Here is a 19,163-nt window from a genome sequence, read left to right as displayed (position 1 = left end):
TTAATAAGGAACTCCAGATATCCCGGTCCACCAATTCGACATCCCTAAAAGCTGTCTGGCGTCCTAGCCTACGCCTTCTTTTTCTACCATAGATATTGCCCTTATTACGGATTAAGTGTTGGAATAAATCAAAATATCATATTATGCAGCTCAAGTTTTATATAGGAAGGGCATATTCGATAATCCATTGCATCTTCTGGGCTCCTGTCAGGATTGCCGATTACTACTCAACTTCAGAAAGAGCAGATCTAACCTAGCCCTTGCAAATAGAAGAAATCTCATTAGGTTTTGTTTTAATTTTATTAATCAGAATATAATACAATATATATAAATAAAATATTGAATGTAATAAAAACGAATCTACGTTTCTTGTTGTACTGTTGTTACAACAGGCGCCGAGACACTTGTTAACACTGCCTCTTGTGTTTGCATCAAAATAACGTCAATTTTATCTGGAAGCAGATGTTTTAATGGGTCCAGAATATCTTTCTGATCAAAAAATGTTATTTTCTCCTTTTGAAGTGTTATCAAATTGATTCCAAGATGATTGGTCAGTGTAGACTGTGGGAAAATTGCGTGGACACAGCGCTGGATGTATGGTATCAAATCGTATGCGAAACAGGAACAAAGCTTCACAAAACTCTCGCGTTCATTTCCAGTGAAAGCTTGTTGCTCCTGCTTGTAAAACAATAAAATATTTTTCGCCACTGTCTTAAGCGAGCTCTCTAATGTTCGCGTAACATCAATTGCCAAAGAGATGGGAGCGCATAAACGTAGATCATTCAATACGTTCAAGTATCCATTACATAACGACGCTAGTGGATGATAATCAAGAAGAGTTTCCGGCGGAGAATATGAATCTGTTGGAGTGATTTCTTCTTTGCGACGATGGATTCCGGAAGTTACTTTATTGATGAGAGTGTACTTTTCAAGATCTGATTCGAAGTCCTGATTCACCTTTCTTATGTGGTTATTGAAATTTTGCAAAATTACACGCACGAAAATTGGTGCCATTAGTGCACGAAAATCAGCCCCAACACGGCTGAATGAAAGTCCGAAATACATACATTGACCGAGAACAGCATCTAATGATGAAACTCCACGTTGCAAATCCATTTCCAGTGTTTGTAGGAAGTTGTCAATCTGAAGAATGAAAAAAGTGTGAGTTAAATAATAAATCTAAAAGCTAAAATTGATTCAATCAAAGATTGATTAACGGTCGTTACCAACCATGTAAACAAAATTACGGAACTCCATATTGACGTTGAAGCATTCACTTGTCTTACCAGGAGACAGGGAGAGCTGAAAGACTGATGACTTTATTACATTTGAGGGTCACGATATCAATCATAATTTCCTTTCCATTGAGTTATGCGCGGAATTTATATCCAGGTTGGCTTTGATAATGTTTGATGACTTTTCGTGACCGTTCCAAAAGTTTGGTCCACACGATAGCTAACGCATTTGTGCAGGGGGCTGGAATTCATCTGCGTAGTGAGATAATTTCTTCACTATTAACGTGAGTTCAATAGTGAATGGCATCTGGGACTTTAAAAATATTCATGTTGTGACTCTTAAATTCACCACAATATTGTTCGAGAATGGCCCTTAGAACGTAATGGGCACTTTTCGTAAATTCTTTCATATATCAGTCGGTATATATATGGTTGCCATTCATTCCTTGCTGAGCATAGCGGGTCTTCCACGCGTACGCGCCATCGGACATCGTCCGCTGAAATGCACTTCTATTGTTCTGCGCCAAATGCTCTTGATGCGTCCCACTTGTCAGCCATCTTGGAAGAGCAGCCAACAATAGAATTATCGCTCCTTCTTGTTTGACCTATCAATTGCCACTTCCACCTTGTGATCACATCGCCCATGTGTAACTGGTCTGTTGGACGACCAAGTTCCGTATTCGAAATAGCATCAGGGCAGCCAGGTACCCTGACGAAGGCTTGGAGCTTTTGAGTATTAGTGGCGGTCAATATGCTACTTTCATATAGCAGCACAGAAAAAACGTTAGCAAAGAACGGTCTCAACTTGATTTTGGTGTTGATACACCTGCATTTTCAGATTTTACATAGGGATAAGGAAGGTGAATCTAGCGCGGACAAAGGATTATAGGTATACAGTAGCGATGGCCGCAGAATCGAGAAAATTATTGCACATTGTTTAACTACATTATCTCAAGAGTATTCACACTAAATTTCATAACGATCGAAGCATTGTGCCCGAGGTTATGGATATTTATAGCGCTCGAAAAGGAGCAATAGTGGCTTGTAGCCAGCATCGAATCGATGTTTGGAGCCTGCAGAAGAAGACTCGATGTAAATAAATCAACTTTTAAGGTACAGTCGTATCTACGCTACGTGATGCGACACGGCCACAAGCTGCACTCCCTGTCAAAATATATTTATATGATTTTGTAGGCAGCAATACAGACTTGAGTGGCGCTGCGCGGCCTTTGCGGTGGACACAATTACTAAAAAACTTCTAATCCAATCAACGCCAATTGTTATCACTTATTTAATGCCCATTAATGCAAATAGGGCGAGTGAGATGATCCATCAGACTGAGAACCTGGGTTTTGTTCGTATTTATCTTCAGTCCGACCATATTTGCCTTCCTTCTCCAATCCAGAGCTATATGGCCAAGGTCCATCGCCTAATGAGAGACCAAACAGATGCTATCAAAGGTAGTCGAGGTGTTTGAGGAAAGATATCATTGTCCAATGAAATCCTTCACATCCTTCGGTCAAGAACTCATGAAGTGCAACGATGAGAAGTAGTAATATCGATGACAAGATGCTTTAACGTGAAACCGAGGCGTTTCAGCGACCGAATCCGGAACTGTGTTCCCCATCAGTCCTTGAAGCAAACGCGCCGTTGTTTTAGGGCGCACACGGGCTTTAGCCTGGACAGGGAGACCGCCATTTTATGTCCACAGATCTCGAGCTGGAAGAAATTTTCTCCCCGCTCGAGAACACGGTACGGGTCTTCATAAGGAGGCTGCAGCGGCTTCCGGACAGCATCCGTCCTGACCAGGACATGTGTACACGTGTCTAGTTCCTTGGCCGCACAGACCGGTGCGGACGAGTGTTGGGTGGGAGGAGTGGGCTTGATGCGTCGGAGATTGTCTCTCAGCAGACGCACCAACCCCCGACTCTGTGAGACCCGATCTCTTGTCGAAGACCGAATCACTTGGGAGTCTCGGGTTCTCCCCGTATACCAGCTCGAAAAATAGTCGCTGGTATTCTGTCTACGACACGTTTTCAACTCCTACTATTAATTAATTGTAAAAGTAAATTAATGGAATTTAACCAAAAAGTTATATAATGAAGTATTAAATGTAATTTTGTCTGTGATATTCTCTCGCCAATTCATGGCACTCTGCTCTCCACTCCTGTGGCGAGTTCTAAACTGAATTTCGAATGTCGCGAATCCTACCGCGCCACAATGCAACCGTGGCGGATCCCACTTTGCACCTCAAATTCCTCTGAGGTGAGGCATTTCGCGCCCTGATATGTCGCTCTGATCATAACGATTTCTTCGGGATGCCCCTCCTGCGTAGAGACCGCCAGTTCCTTCACCTCTTCAGCTGCTCGTCTTCGTGGATGAGAAGTCGAGCGTTAAAATCCCACAGATTTTTTTTGAAAAAGTATGAATCTTGCACTACTTGAGATTGGATAAATTAAAATGTTTACTTTGTTTCTATAGAAATCAAAATTTGTTTATTGGTTTACAGGTAATTTGGTCCGATAAGACCAAAATACTGGGAAAGTAACGAGGTCCTTCAAACTCATCTCATGTGCAAACTACAGTATAGCGCGGTGTTAGTTCTTACATGGGTGAAGTCGAACGGAGTCGAACTACTTACCAAAATAGAAGGCGTAGTATCTAATTAGTATTATTTTCGCATTCTTATTGCCAACCTTCCCGCCACAGATGAAACCAGTCGAGATGCTGATAGCTTCGGATATAAAGGTTTTGTGTTCCCCTTATGTGAAGAAGTCTCTATGTATAGTTTCCCATTCGTACATAACTAAAAATACAAAATATTCCTTCATATTTTGCCAAAGTCCAAAATACACATATGTACATAACATACATACCAACGACAGTAATACTGTGTTCATCCTAAATAAAGAAACATTGCCCATTACCACATGATGATACACACATACGTATCCGCGCATCTGAATTAAAATCAAGACCCTGCATCCGTTATAGATCGGTGAGATTATTAAAAAATCAAAACCAACAGTTAAGTGACTTGAATTGACCCTCGACTTGAAGATGAGCTTTCTCGAGTAAACCAAACTGCAACAAATAGCGGCCTTAAATCGACAGAACACAAATGTTCGGGGTCTTACGTCTTTTCATGAATACAAAGTAGTCCGTTTTTTTCAATGACGCGCAGGTTTAGACTGAAGCAACTATCAAGAGGGTCTATGACAATTGCCTTGTGCAAGTACAGAGACGAGGAACCTTGCGGATTATGTCTGCCTACCCATTCGCTGCCGCGAATCGGTAATGATGATGGTCGCGGGAGTGACTCCCGTGGGCAAGAAATCTAAAACGATTTACAAGTGCAAAGGAAGAGGAAAGTTGAAAGTTGCTCGTGGAGGACGACAACATATACTCAGAAAGTAGATTGGTTGCACGGCTTACCAGCAAATTAGGTGCGATTCCCATACTGTGTGCTCTGCAATTTGGCGGTGAACGAAGCCGATCAACTCTTTTTAAGGTTTTGTTTCCCCATACATGTAAAAGGGGGGTTTACAATTTTTTTTCACCGAATATAGTCATGTGGAGTATCAAATGAATGGTCTCGATCAGTACTTTTCGTAGCTGGTCTTAGTTTTGAGATTGATTAGAAAGGCGTGGAGTGGGAGGGGTGGAAAGTGATGATTTCTTTAACGGACACATACTCAGAAACTACCAAACCGAAAAATCTGAGAAAATTCATGAAACTGCCTCTATATGGTGCCCAGGCCTCAAAATACTCTCCATACCGATGTCTGTTCAAATTAAGTTAATAATAGTATGTTACCATATAATATGAAGCATATTATCCCCAAGTTTGATCAAAATCATATTAGATTAGTAACAAAGTTACAGTATCTCAAAGTTGACTTTACCCTGTAAATTTACTGCAACTATAATAAATATTAATATCATAGTAAAGTGGGGATTCAGACATGCTAAATGCATATGCATAACGGGCTACGTACAAATGGGATAGTTCTACACTCAAATATACTCATAGAAGATGCAAACAAAACCTTTCATACCTGAAGCGGCCAGCTTCCGGTTTCTCGGCTTGTTTCTTATTGTTTAGGATAGTGAGAGGGATCCTAAGTCCACATCCACTTGATGTTGGACCGGACCAAATGGAAAGCAACTTACTGTTACGTTTTTTGGTCCACGGATCCCTCGTTTCGGGCATGGCACCCCAGCATTTAAAAATAGGGACTAACGGTTTCGTCCAGGGCAGAGGCAGCCTCACCTCTGCCCTTTGAGCAGCGTGACCGTAAGTGGTGCGGCCCAACATCAAGTGGATGTTGACTTAGGACTCCTCATTATCCTAAACAATAATTTAGCTTTAGCCTAGCTTAGGCTCAAACTATTGGCGGTTTCACGTGGATATAATTCGCACCCTTGGCGTGTTTTTTGCGAAAATATTAAGGGGCGTTTTCCATCTGTTGCCACTTACGGTCACGCTGCTCCCAGGGCAGAAGTGAGGCAGCATCTGATGAGTTGCCTCTGCCCTAGACAAAACCGTTAGTGCTTATTTGTTTTTTCTTGTAGAAGTTTGAATAATGCGCTGACGAATGGACATATTTTGCGCATTATGATCCAAATTTCGTATGGATATACAATTATGATTTTTTTTTTAATTTTTATGTAGGATAGACTCTGGGAAGGACATCAGTTTCATTTTTTGGGGCACAAATTTTGACCCCTCACTCACCCTGCATCCCCCCTGTTTCATCCAACATCAAAAATCCTGACCAGTTTCGAAAAGCACTAATCGAGCCCTTTCATTTAGTACTCCACATGACCATATTCTGTAAACAAAAATATTACACCCCCTTTTCCATGTATGGATTCACGGACCACAAGTCCTCACTAAATTTCGTGACAATTTGTTTAGCCGTAAATCGGGTGTAACAGACAGACAGACATTGAATTGATTCTAATAAGGCTTCGTTTCACACAAAACCTTAAAAAGGCGATGAGTTTTAAATGTACACAAGTAATAAGCCTTTAGCAGCGGAACGGCACAAATATCCGCAACGACCGGAATTCGAACCCAGGGTAACGAGTTCGAAATTGGCGTTCAACTATCTCTAATTGCATCTCAACCATCAGATCTAAACTGGAATGCCAATAAAACGTCAAGACACTGGCAACTAAATATGAAGTAACGTTGAAGTGAATAGCGGGAGATAAAAGTATTAGCGGCAATGAAGTGAATACATTTACAAGAAAGAGATTCCAATCACTATTTGTTAAAAACCAAAACTTACACTTGCAACTAGCAAATCTACACCTGTGAAAACTGTTGTGGATTGGGGAACTAAATAACTAGTCCATCGATGGACTCTCACTCGTGCCACAGAATGGAACTCGAATCAAAACGGCCGAAAATCTGGAACTGAATAAAATCGAAATGACGATACATACAGGTCTAATAATTATTCACTTTTTCCAACGGTAACCTAAGCACACTTTAGTTGTTGGAGACTCTACATGCAGAGTTTGCAGTAAGGAGGACGATGACGGCTCCACCGGCGTTGTGTTGCCGTTGCTATCTGTTGCCCTGTAAACGGCTTGAGTCTCGACAAGGAGACCCACTTGGGCTCACCCCGGACGTCGAGTTTGACGGAGGGGGGCTTCGCTTCAGGACTTTGAACGGGCCTTCATATGGTGCCTACAGCGGCCGCTGAACATCATCCACTCTGATGAAGACCTGCGAGCAAGTCTCAAGATCCCTGAAGGCGCTGACTGAGGAAGTCGAGTGACGCGTAGATGAGGGCGGTCGCAGGTTCAAAACCGCGTCGCTAAGCAGGTGCAACACATCAGTGTCACTTAAACTCGATCTGGTGTCGAGCACAAGGTAGGCAGGCAGTCCTAAGTTCTCCCCGTACACCATTTCCGCGGAGCTGTTCGTGAATTCCTCTCGCTGTAAGGGCAAACTTTGTAAAATCCCACTGGACTGCGGGTACATTTGTTCTATGGGGTTTGAAATCAAGGAGCTTGCCTAACATTCCCTGGTCTATTATGATTCCGGCTAGTACACCAAAGCGCGGGGTCCACTCTCAATGAGCACATGATTGTGCTGTAATATCAATCAGAGATATTGCTTCAGACCACTGCGTAAACCTATCGATGTTGGTGAGACAATACGTGAATCCATTCCATTCTCGCAAAGGGCCAATGATGTCGAAGTGACACCATTCAAAGCGCTTGGTCGGCCGAGGGAATACCCCTACTTCTACTCCTTACGTGCTTGGTGACCTTGCATATCTGACACATGTTATGCTGTCTGGACCAAGAGCTGATGTTCTTGTTCACGGAGAAACAGAAGTACTTTCCTGTTCCTATCCTCTTTGAAACCATACTTGAAATCTGCCGTTAGGCTCTAAAGTTCTGCGTTTTCTTTTTGTGTCTTAGCGATTGCCGCAGCATCGACCGTGGGAACTGTAACCTTGGAGACACGTGATAAAGCATCAGCAACCACCTTGTTCTTACCAGATACTGTTAAATATTAGAAGTGAATTGGCTGATAGATCTCAGTTGCTGAAGTTGGCGAGAGGTTGCTTTGCCGGGTTTCTGTTTGAGAGTGAACGTGAGATGCTTGCGCTCGGTGAACACTGTGGACGTACGACGTTGTAGTTCCGTTGAGCAGAGTTTAATTGTTCGGAGAAGAAGCTCAACGGTCGCCAGGCTTGATTCACCCATTAGTGCAGAGCAGCGCCTACTGCCGTATCTGAGGCATCGACGAACACGGCTAGTGGTGCATCTAGTTAAGGAAATGCCGAGAGTGCAGTGTAAACCAGCTGTTGTTTCACAGCCTTAAATGCCTGGAGAGTCTCTGCTACGCACTCACGCAAGAGTCTTTTGTTTGCGCCCAAACAAGTAAGTGTTGAGGATAGCTTGATGGTGAGCGGCTCTGGGCAAGAAACGACGGTAGAAGTGTAACATGTCTAAAAACTCCCTTCACGGCTTTCGAAAGCGCGGGAAGCTTGAAATGATTTTACCTTAGCTGGGTCTGGTTGGATTTTACCACCATTCACCTGCTTTCTTAGAAACTTGCACTTATCAACGTTAAGAACAAATCCAGTCTCAAGGAACGTTGGACACGAGCTGGTCCAACGTTGCACACGAGATGGTCCAAGTGCCCAGAACTCGAAGGATCCGAAAGGTGTACGAATAGCCGTTTATGAAATACCTTCGGGAGCTGCATTAATTTGATGGTACGCCTTGGTTAGATTCAAGGTTGAGAAAGCACGGTTTCGCCGTAAACTAGCCGCACTGCAAAGAAGTGTGTGTCTGGGTATCACTGGTGCCATGAGCACGACATCCGGCGCAGCTCTGAATGCACTACTCAATTTACAGCCCCTGGATATATTTATTCAAAGCACTGCAATGAGAGCAGCCCATAGACTAATTCGATTAGATCTATGAGGAAACAACGGATATGGGGCGCACAGAGCATTGGAAGAGTTACTGGGAGGATTGACTCCAGTTGTTACAATGCTTTCCGATTCTCGTGTCCCTATACATCTGTTTGGTAGAAGACATGAAGTTACCCTCAAGCGTAGAGAGGACTGGGAAGAACCAGAGGAATGCGTGGCGCGATATACGGAAGTCTTCTACACCGATGACTCAAAAACAGAAGAGGGTTCTGGAGCCGGAGTCTACCTCTCGAATAAAAACAAGAAATGGGCTTTTCCTTTGGGACAATATGCAACGATTTTTCAAGCCAAAGTTTATGCGATCCTAAGGGCGACAAACTGAGTGATTGACGAGCGGTTGAAGGGTAGGCGCATCGCAATCTGCAATGACAGCCAAGCTGCATTGAGGGCACTGAACAGTCCTTTGATCACCTCGAAAATCGTTCAGGAATGCAGAAACCGTTTGAATTCTATGTCCAGATTCAATACGGTGGAACTACTCTGGGTACCTGGTCACGGTGGCGTAGAGGGAAATGAAATCTCGGACGCTTTAGCGAAAGAGGGGTCAATCTCCCCTATGCCGGGACTGGAACCAGCAATTGGAGTATCAGTAGCATTGGCTAAGTCTCTTTTCAAAAACTGGGAACAAGCTTCCCATAATGACAGGTGGCAGAGCCTAAATGCTGCTCGACACACCAAACTTTTCCTGCCAGAACCGAACATGCGTACCGCAAAGTTTATCCTGTGGAAAAGAAGGAGGACTTGCAGGTGTATTGTGGGCATTCTGACAGGCCATAATTCACTAGCTGGGCATATGTTCAGAATGGGAATTACTCAAGATGTTACGTGTCCTTCCTGTAATGAGGAAGCGGAATCCACGGAGCATTTCCTATGTGAATGCCCCGCCTATGGACGCATCAGGCGTCAGATCTTTGGTGCCGATGTTCTCCAATTGCGACGGGTAGCATCACATCCACTAACGAAAATCCTGCGATACATTAACGAATCCGGAATATTTCTTTAGACGGGGGTGGCGAGTACAATGGGCCAACACGGCCTGAGTGCTCAGAAGCTGTAGCTTCTCCCCGGCAGTTTGTCAAATAATGCGCGAGGTCATGGATTACTGGAATAGGGTATCGATCAGGAACTATCTGAGCATTTAGACGCTTGTAATATCCGCCGTTTGGCTTAGAGACCGTAAGGAACAGAGGTGAACAACAGCTGCTAGAAGGTCTGCAAATACCGTTTCATGAGCTCAGAAAACTCTTTCTTGGCAACAGCAAGCTTCTGCGCTGGTAATGAACGCACCTTAAAAAAGGTAGGGGAGTCGGTAGTGTTAATATGGTGCTGAACACCATGCTAAGCTGGCTTAGAGAAACTAGTTATGTTGCTGAACTTTCGAAGAAGTACGTGGGTCGGTAAAATATTCATAAATTAACGAAAGAGTGTCATTGCAGCGGGCTGAAATCTTCCCTGACGACTTCACAGTGGTTGCGGAGTCGATCAAGGACTTGGCCTGCAAGTCCACAAGCAGCGAATAGTGACAAAGGAAGTAAGCGCCTAAAATCGAGGTGCAGATATCTGAAAGAACGAGAACGTTCATCGCAAACCCAGACTTACGTTCAACTGCCTAAAGCCGTAAGTGTGTATCGGGGAGGAATTCGCGAACAAATTCCCAAATGCAAACAAAGCAGTAAGAAGACGAAACCTGCTGAAAGCTATTACAATATTCACTTGGGAAACACATAAAAGACGTAGCTTATTTTGTAACCCACTTTCAACCTTCTCAAGACGCTTTGGCACTAGCCTCTGTCCATTTCTAAAGGCTTTTGACGGGAATCGACAATTTTGTCCCACTTTTTGCCTTTCTTGCAGAAGCAAACGCAGTCTTCAAAAATTAGCGCATTGAAATCATATCATCAAACTTCCTGAAGGTTACATCCAGCCATTATGCAATATATCATTAACGTTAACGATTAATATTTTCTTGAGCTTGAGTCACAGTGGAGTGTGAGAAACCAAGTCTTATACTTTAATTTGAAATGAAAGGTTCGGAATGGAATTTCCGCAACATTAAAAGTATATATAAGACTCACCTTTCTATGCAACCAAGCGTGGAATATCCTGCTACCTTCGCCCGACGCCAAATCTCCAGCTGACGTTGGAATATTATCGTCCGGGAAAATGGCCTTATACTGAGTGATGATATTGAAAACGTTTATCCTCGTTAGCTCGATTGTCTTCGTCAAATGTTGTTGAGCTGAAAAAAGTAGAACCGGTTAGCAAGATAACTACCAACTCTCTAGTGACTAACGATCATCTTTGGGAATGGAATTCAAAACATCACACAGCCACGCATCTCTGGCCTGCAAGAACTTCAACTTCAATTCTGCGTTGCCGAACGCCTGCATCCGCCGCAAGTACCCAACGACCTGTAAGCACCTGGGCAGTTGAAGATCTGTCCGCAACTGAGCCAAAAGCTGAACGAGCATCGTATGCCATGATGCTTCGATGGAGACCACAATGTTCTGAAAACGTTACAGAAAATAACATGAAACCCTCAGAATACAACGCAACTTTGTCAGTCCCAATTTATTCCTAACATCTGGCCTAGTTTGTTCCAAAGTCATTAGGTTCTCTCCTTCTTCTTACATTTATAACCGGAATTTCACCATGTTTTTGTCCCAGCTTCTGCACATACGCGGCTAGTTCCAGGGCCTCTTCGTACCGTCCCTCCCGAATGCACCGCTCCATCAGTTGTGGAAGCTCTAAAATTTCCAGCAACTGCGCATTTCTTTTCAATGTTATGGAATTGAGGCGTCTTTTCGCATTTATTTCGCTCGTTTCATTTAAAAACTTCTCGCATTTCTGACTGAACTCGGGCAACTTCTCTATGAGGGCATCGACACGGGTCTCAGTCCTCTGGAACTCATTGAAAATCTGCCGCGAGCATTCAGATGTTTGGATGAAGGTTTTGTAATTTGATATCGCTAAATCCTGCGTTTGCTCAATAATTGACTTATTTTCCTCTTCGAGACGAGACTCCTCCTTTTTCAGCTGCTCGACTTTGTAGGTGCCAAGTTTTTCCAGATATGAGAAGAGTTCCGGCCGGTTTTCCAGTGACTCTAAGGGGAAAATGAGAAAATCAACTAAAAGCTTTAAATTGCTATTAGAGCGACGTACCCGGAACCCCTTTGGGAAATATGAGTTTCAGGACTCTTTCGCTTTCTAAATCCATTCCTAATTACGATACCGACAACTCCTCATCAACTCCGCAAAAATGACAGCAAAACAATTTTGACGTAGAACACCAACATCGACCAATCAGCTGATGTGCTATGTTCCTCAAACTGTAGTGAATAAAATGAATTAGTCAATATCGCCCCTAGCGGCATTATGCGTAACTTATAGGAAAAAACTTAAGGGGGTGCAAGAAATAATGCCAGCCACAAACATATTTGAACTTCATAAATATGCAAACCAAAATACATATGCCGCATTTTAGTTGCTTACAAACCACTTCAAACGTTCGAAAAGTCTTCTGGATAAACAACTGTGATTCCGATGTTAAATCTGTGCAGTCCTTTTGCAAGCGGATTCATAGGCCGGTTTTTCGAATTCAAAATAAATTGGTACATTGTACTCGACTCCCCCGATTCGTTTATGGATTGGAGGATTTCAGTTAATGGATATAATGCTACCCGCTGCATTTGTTGCACATCCGCAAGAAAAATCGTATGTCATTGATGGGTCCATAGACGAGGCACTCACTTAGAAAATGTTTCGTGGATTCTGCTTCCTCATTACAGGATGGGCACGTACCATCTTGAACAATCCCTATTCAGAACATATGCCCAGCTAGTGAATCATCGTCAGTTAGAATACTCGCAATACTTCCGCAAAACTTCCTGTTTTGCGACAAGATACATTTTGCAGTATGTTTGTTTGGTTCTGATGGGAAAAGTTTGCTGTGTTTAGCAGCATTAGGGCTCAGCCACCTGTTATTGTTCCCAATTTTTGATAGCAGCATTAGCCAATGCTAATGACACTCCAATTGCTGGTTCCAGTCCGGGCATAGGAGAAATTGAACGTTCTTTTGCTAAAGCATCCGAGATTTCATTTCCACACCACAATGACCGGGTATCCAGAGTAGCTCCACTGCATTGAATCTAGAAACAGAGTTCAATCGATTTCTACATTCCTGAACCATCTTTAAAGTGATCAAAGGACTGCTCAACGACCTCAATCCAGCTTCACTATCGCTACAGAGTGCGATGCACCTGCCCTTCAACCACTCGTCAATCATCTAGGCTGCCGCCCTTAGGGTCGCATACACTTCAGCCTGAAAGACCGTTGCGTATTGCCCCAAGCCCCAAGGGAAAAGCTCACTTCTCGTTTTTATTCGAGAGGTAGACTCCTGCTCCAGAACCCCGGTCTATTTTTGAGTCATCCCTATAGAAGACGTCAGTATATCCTGATGCGCATTCTTCTGGTTCGTCTAAGTAACACTTCCAATACCCTGTGCCCCCAATACCATTGTTTCCCAATAAATCTAATCGAATTAGTCTATGAGTTGCTCTGATTGCAGTACCCTGTATAAGCAAATCCGAGGGCTACAAATTGAGTAAGTTCTGTGCAGTGTGGCTAGTGTACAGCCAAAACTCTTTTATTTAAACTTAACCCACCATACTTCGGATGCATAAGCGAACATCAGCCTAATGATAGCAACATATATCCACATTACTACCTGATGCCTAAGTTCCCATGTCGAGGCTAAGGTCCACCCACACAGTCTGTGAGAGTTCACATAGTAGTGACTCGATCAACATACTCCACAGAAGTGGTGATAGCACATCTCCTTGAGGACAGACTTTCGTCGCTTCTGTTGTTAAGTAGCGAGCACACAGCAGTCTCTGCGTTAGCATAGCGTAGATTCACGTAATTAAAGTTTCATCAACACCAACATGGTGGCATCACAGAGGTTTTGGAAGGACGTGCACTCAAACGCTCCTTCAATGTTCACGAACACCCTACCCCGCCCCTCCCCCTCCTCCCGCGTACTCGCCTTTCAGAGTTGTGCCCTCTATCTTTAAAACCAAAGAGTGGAAAGCAGACTCACAGGAATTTCCACGTTGGTACGCATGTTGGTTTTCATTTAGTGGGTGCGACATTAGCGCGTTCCCGCGAATGTGGTGCTCAACCAGTCTCTCCAAACATTTAAACGAAAATGATATTAAACTAGTTTGCCTGAAGTTCTTTGGATTTAAATAGTCATCTTTCAATGGCTTAGGTATGAAGACCACCTTAAACTTCTGCCAACAAAAAGGCACATAACCCAGAACAAGACATCTACAAAAAAATATTTCTTAGAAGTTGCTCTAAGTGCTCTATACCCTCCTTTAGCATCACTGGGTAGATGCCATCCATGCCAGATGCTTTGAAGTGCTCAAATATTATAGCAGCTCTCGCCTTTTCATTGGCAGCAACCGCTTTGGCAGTGTCCCAATTCCCCTTCTGAAGGTTTACAGAAACCGCAAATTCTCTTCCTACCACTTCTGGGACCTGTTCTTCCGGATAGTGTACTACCAAGAAAGTCTGTATAGACTCAACCCTGGAGTTCGTGGAAGTACCATCCGGTTTTCTTAGAGAATCCAACCTGGCCAACTCATCTTTATGAACCCTTTAACCAGTCTTCTTCCTTATTCCTTTTGCAAGCACGATTTAGAAGTCGTCTGGTCGATTTCCTGTGAAGTTCTCGGTTCCACCATGGAACCGCATTACCGCGTTGGCCTCGGGAAATAGGACAAGCCTTTTCAAAACACCTTAAAAGGGTATGACTTACAGTCTTCAATTGATTTTCTATCGCCAAAGGACTCCTTAGTCTCCTAGAGAGCTCCTGGTTGTCGCCAAGAAGTTCATCTAACTTTGTTTAATCCGTTCTCCTAGGATTCCGTCTTTGTTGTGCAGACTGCTCGCTTACAATAGTCAGATTAAATTCTAAGTAACGGTGATCTGAGAGAGAGGCTTCATCTAGCACTCGCCAGTTTTTAATCAACTCTAATAGCTTTGAAGTGCAGATTGTTAAGTCAATTACTTCACTTCTTCTTGGCCCCACGATCGTAGGGGCGAATCCTACGTTCGCGGTTATTAGACTACCTGTTAAGAGTTCAAGACCACTTCATTCTGCATACACTACCATATCCCTTAGTTCTTGCGCAGGCGGAGGACAGAAAGAATCATAGGGTAAGTAAGCAAAGGCAACTATGACGTTTCTCCTCTTAACATTAACCTGGTATTGTAAGTTGACCACAACAAGGGGGGAACAGAATTGTCTCAATATGGTTGTTTCTAACAATTTTGACATCAGAACGCAGGCCCTCGATCTCGAGATCCTAGCCTCCTTTACTGATCCAATACCATGGATTCTGTTAAAACGAACTCATAGCTCTTGAACCAGAAAGATATAAGGACAGTCCTTCAACTTCGCCAGCCTTGTTGCCAGTAGATAAGGAGAAGCCAAAGCTTCTTGCAGGATTGTCCTTATATATTTCTAGTTCAAGAGCCGTGGGTTCGTTTTAACAGAATCTATGGTATTAGATCAGTAAAGGGAACTAGGATCTTTTTCGATGAGAGATCCCCGAGATCAGAGAAATTTCGCGTCTTCAACCATCAATCACTTTTTTGAAAATTGTTCGGGTATTTGGCTCAAAAAAGAGGGCTCCGTGGGCTACAAATGTGGAAGAAAGTCTCTTCCCAATTGGTACGGTCTGACAACAACTGGATGCGGACTTAGGACTCCCGCAATCCTTAAACAAAAATAATTATCCCTTAGTCAAACGATTCATTGTCTGGTGTGATTAACAAAAATCGCAAGCCTGGGGAAGTCTAGTGCAACGTGTGAAGCTGATACAAGTGAACTGTTAGAAATGTTCACCAAGCGGGAATATTAATATAATTTTTGTTACTCGTGTGTAAATATAACTATTCTTTTGAGCTATGGAAAGCCATTATGTAGGTTCTCGTGACATGGTCACCTACTGGCCAGCCCCTTTGTAGATCGCTTTGATACTGTAAATATTGACAGGAACACGGCCCATAAGCTTCAGTATCTGGGTTTTTGTGTGTAGTAAATTCCGATTCTCTCCGTTGGGACGGGAATGCAGACTGCACTCGGTCAGCGGGCAGTGATAATTTGAGTAATTTGAACTCACTGAGGATAAAATAGAAAATCGGTCCACCTCCGTGTTATGGCGTGAAAAACTGGATCCAATATCTGCCAGCAATAAAAATTCGTCTACTCGAAATCAGAAATCGTTCTATACGTGGCGTTTGTAGCTGCGTCTGCCTAACTCCTTCCAATTTTCGCAGTTTTTCCTGGGTTGCTGCGATCATGGAGTATAGTTGGATTATACATAATTGATCTGCCCCATGCCGTCTCTCCACCCATTCGACGATGGTAGGGTTCAATCTATACGTCCAACGACCCTTTTCTGAGTTCTCCTATCGCTGGTGCCTAGCCTAACTGGATTGCTATGCTGTTTGCTGTTCCTGATCGATCCAATCTGCCACCCTCTGAGTCGTTCTTGTGGCTCGTTGGCAAGTCAAACCATCCCACTATTCCACCAGTATTCGGACCTTCTATGGATGAATAAGCATCTTCTAGACATCTACGTGTCATATGTTTTAGCGATGCTTTGCGTTATATCGGAACCTCTATCCGTCGAGGTGCTTCCCTTATTAGGGTTGTCTAGCCGCACCTCCATGAATCCATCGCTCTTACAGATCATACTGACGATCTCTTCGATTTTGGGTTTAAGTGTGCGGGTATTCTCCCCTCAAAGTTCGAAAGTAATTACCTGGTAGCCGTCGAAACCAAGATTATCTAACAAGTCCTCACGTAACAGTTGTAAATGAATACGCCGCTTATTTTTGTTCACATTAAGCCATCAGCGGTTTGACTCATGGTATGTTGTATGGCTTCGTAACCGCACGTTCATTATGATGGCAATCTTCATTTCGGATTTGTAAGTGGTCTGCTCATGCAAGTCGTGAGCGACCCTGCAATGATTGAATTAACCTTATTTTTTCATTGTAGCCTTTCTTAATTCCGAACATTTACCACTTCCGGTAATATGCCGGTTATCACGTCCCTCCTTTCCTTCGTACAATAGGCATTTGTGATCCGTATTGCACTCTTTGGCAACTTTCTACAACGATCCCACCGACCAATGCTGCTGAAGGATGTTCCCGAAATGTCTAAACACAACGCACTTGAACCACCTCTTTGGTGAAATCTGTTCTCTCAGAGCACAAACAACCCACAATTGGCTCAAAGCGAATTCGAACCTTTAGTTTCCTTTTCACCTTTTTATTCATGAGCTTAGCTCACCTAGAGTTTGCTTCACTTGCCGAAGTTCCCACTTTGAACATATGTTTTCTCCTTCCGGGTTTCTAGCTACGTTTGCTGGAACGGCCAGAATGACTTTTTTCCTTTCAGGTGTCCATTAATTACCTACAGGTTCCCTCTCTTTGTTTCACATACTTTCATTTGGCCGTTGATCGATAGCGAACGATCTGGTGTCACTTGGATCGTCTGTGACTCTGTTTGGGCAGCAGTTTTTGGCTCTTCCTTAGGTCCCCTTTTTTCCCTTGTCGCCATCCCAGAACCCTTGCAATAACTTTGACGTGATGGCGAGGAAGACGGGGCAGCAACCCTGTCGGCCATAGCAAAATCAAGTGTCCGAAGAGAACCTCCACGTGGTAGCACCGGGAAATGATGTACTCGCTTTGGCTTGATGGCCGTGACACAGTACGCGAATGCCCCTAGCTTCGGCTTCGGTAATGAAACTTACTGGTTCATGCACTTTCAGTTCGGTTGGAACAATTGGCCCCGTAGTGGAAATTTCATGAGGGTTATGGTTATATCTAAGGCGATAAAGGGACCTTTGGGCCTCAAACATGGAGTTGCGTCTCAACTCGGGTGCGTACTCCTTAGTTCGGTAGAGATTGGGTAAGTGTTGGGGTAAAGTCTACGCGACAGATTTGTAAATCCGCCAAGGAGGTAACTACGATCTATTGCAAATCACCCTAATGATTTTCACCATGTTTTTAATGACCTGTTGCATATTGTAGCCCCCCCCCCCTGTTGCATATCGGTATAGAGGGTATATACCGATATCTACAGTATATGGTATTATCGTATTTTTAAGACTTTGTGTGAAACAAAACCTTGTTAGAATCGAGTCGACGTCTGCCTGTCCGCCTGTCTGTCTGTCAGTCTGCCTGTCACACCCGATTTATTTGGAAACGGATGGACGGATTGTCACGAAAATTGGCGTGGCCGTGTGGTATGTTGTTCTCTTTACATATAGCATCAGGTTGTGTTAAGTTTAAGGGGAGCTCCCCATACATGCGAAAGAAGGGTGCAACATTTTTCTTCACAGAATGTAGCTATGTGTGTTATCAAATGAAAGGGCTCAATTAGAAACTGGGCCCATATTTGATATCGGGTGAAATGTAGGAGAGTGAGAGCTCAAAATATGACGCTCGAAAAAAGTAACAGGTCTCGTTCTCTGAACCTGTCCAACCAAATATCTGAAAAATCGCAGTGGTATATTTAAACGAAATCTAGGCTTCGAAATACATCCCGTTCCGATATCTACACAAATAAAGTTAATAATAGTGTATTAGAATAAGAATAAAGATAGGAGAATACAACTTTGAGACCGTTGATAATTTCTTCTATCTACGGTCGAAAATCACAACCAATAACAGCTACGATGATGAAATCCGCGCACGGTTGTTGTCAACCAACAGAGCCTATTTCAGCTTACAAAGACTGTTCCGCTCGAAACGTCTCACCATAGGGTCAAAGCTCTTACTGTACAAGACAATGATCTTGCCAGTCCTCATGTATTCCTCGAAGTCTTGGGTCCTTAGCAAGAAGAATTGCGAACTCTTGGCCGCGTTCGAGAGAAGAATCCTCCGAAGAATTTCTGGCCCCCTACATGAGGATGGACGATTCGGTAGCCTACATAACGAGGATGTGGATAAAATCCGGCTCAATAGGTTATGGTGAGCGAGTCACTTAATCCGTATGGATGAGGATAATCCCACCCGGAAAGTCTATAAGGGCAATATCTATGGTAGAAAAAGAAGACGAGGCAGACCCTGCCTAAGATGGAGCGATGGCATAGGCCAGGACGCCAGACAGCTTTTGGGAATTGGAAGACCTCGGCACAAAACCGGGATCTCTGAAGTTCCTTATTAAGGCAGGCCTAGACGGGATACCGGTTGTTGCGCCGTTGATGATGATGATAAATTACGTGCAAATGGAGCAGTTCCGCACTCAATTGTTCTTTCACAAGAAATCAACAAAACCTTTCACACCTGAAACGCCAAGCCTCCAGTTTTTCACTTGTTTATATATGGGGCGGACAATGCTTCGCTGCCAGTCAACTGCAATGTAGAAGTTGATGAA

At 43.5% G+C, this 19,163-nt stretch overlaps 1 protein-coding gene across 1 annotated transcript; it reads right to left on the bottom strand.

Annotated features, from left to right (window-relative positions):
- Positions 1 to 291: 291 nt before the first annotated feature.
- On the bottom strand, positions 292 to 12,018 carry LOC119646340 (conserved oligomeric Golgi complex subunit 8). Its single transcript, XM_038046766.1, has 5 exons — positions 11,867 to 12,018; positions 11,336 to 11,808; positions 10,998 to 11,211; positions 10,780 to 10,943; positions 292 to 1,143 (listed from the first exon to the last, which is right to left on the bottom strand). The coding sequence occupies exons 1-5, from the start codon at positions 11,919 to 11,921 to the stop codon at positions 361 to 363; spliced, it is 1,689 nt and encodes a 562-aa protein (XP_037902694.1). The 5' UTR covers positions 11,922 to 12,018; the 3' UTR covers positions 292 to 360.
- Between the last annotated feature and the right edge of the window lie 7,145 nt (positions 12,019 to 19,163).

This window comes from Hermetia illucens, chromosome 1, assembly GCF_905115235.1.
Source record: "Hermetia illucens chromosome 1, iHerIll2.2.curated.20191125, whole genome shotgun sequence".
In the NCBI taxonomy this organism is placed as follows: domain Eukaryota; kingdom Metazoa; phylum Arthropoda; class Insecta; order Diptera; family Stratiomyidae; genus Hermetia; species Hermetia illucens.
The sequence above is the reverse complement of the archived record's forward strand: the minus strand, read 5'-3'. Positions and strand labels throughout refer to the sequence as shown.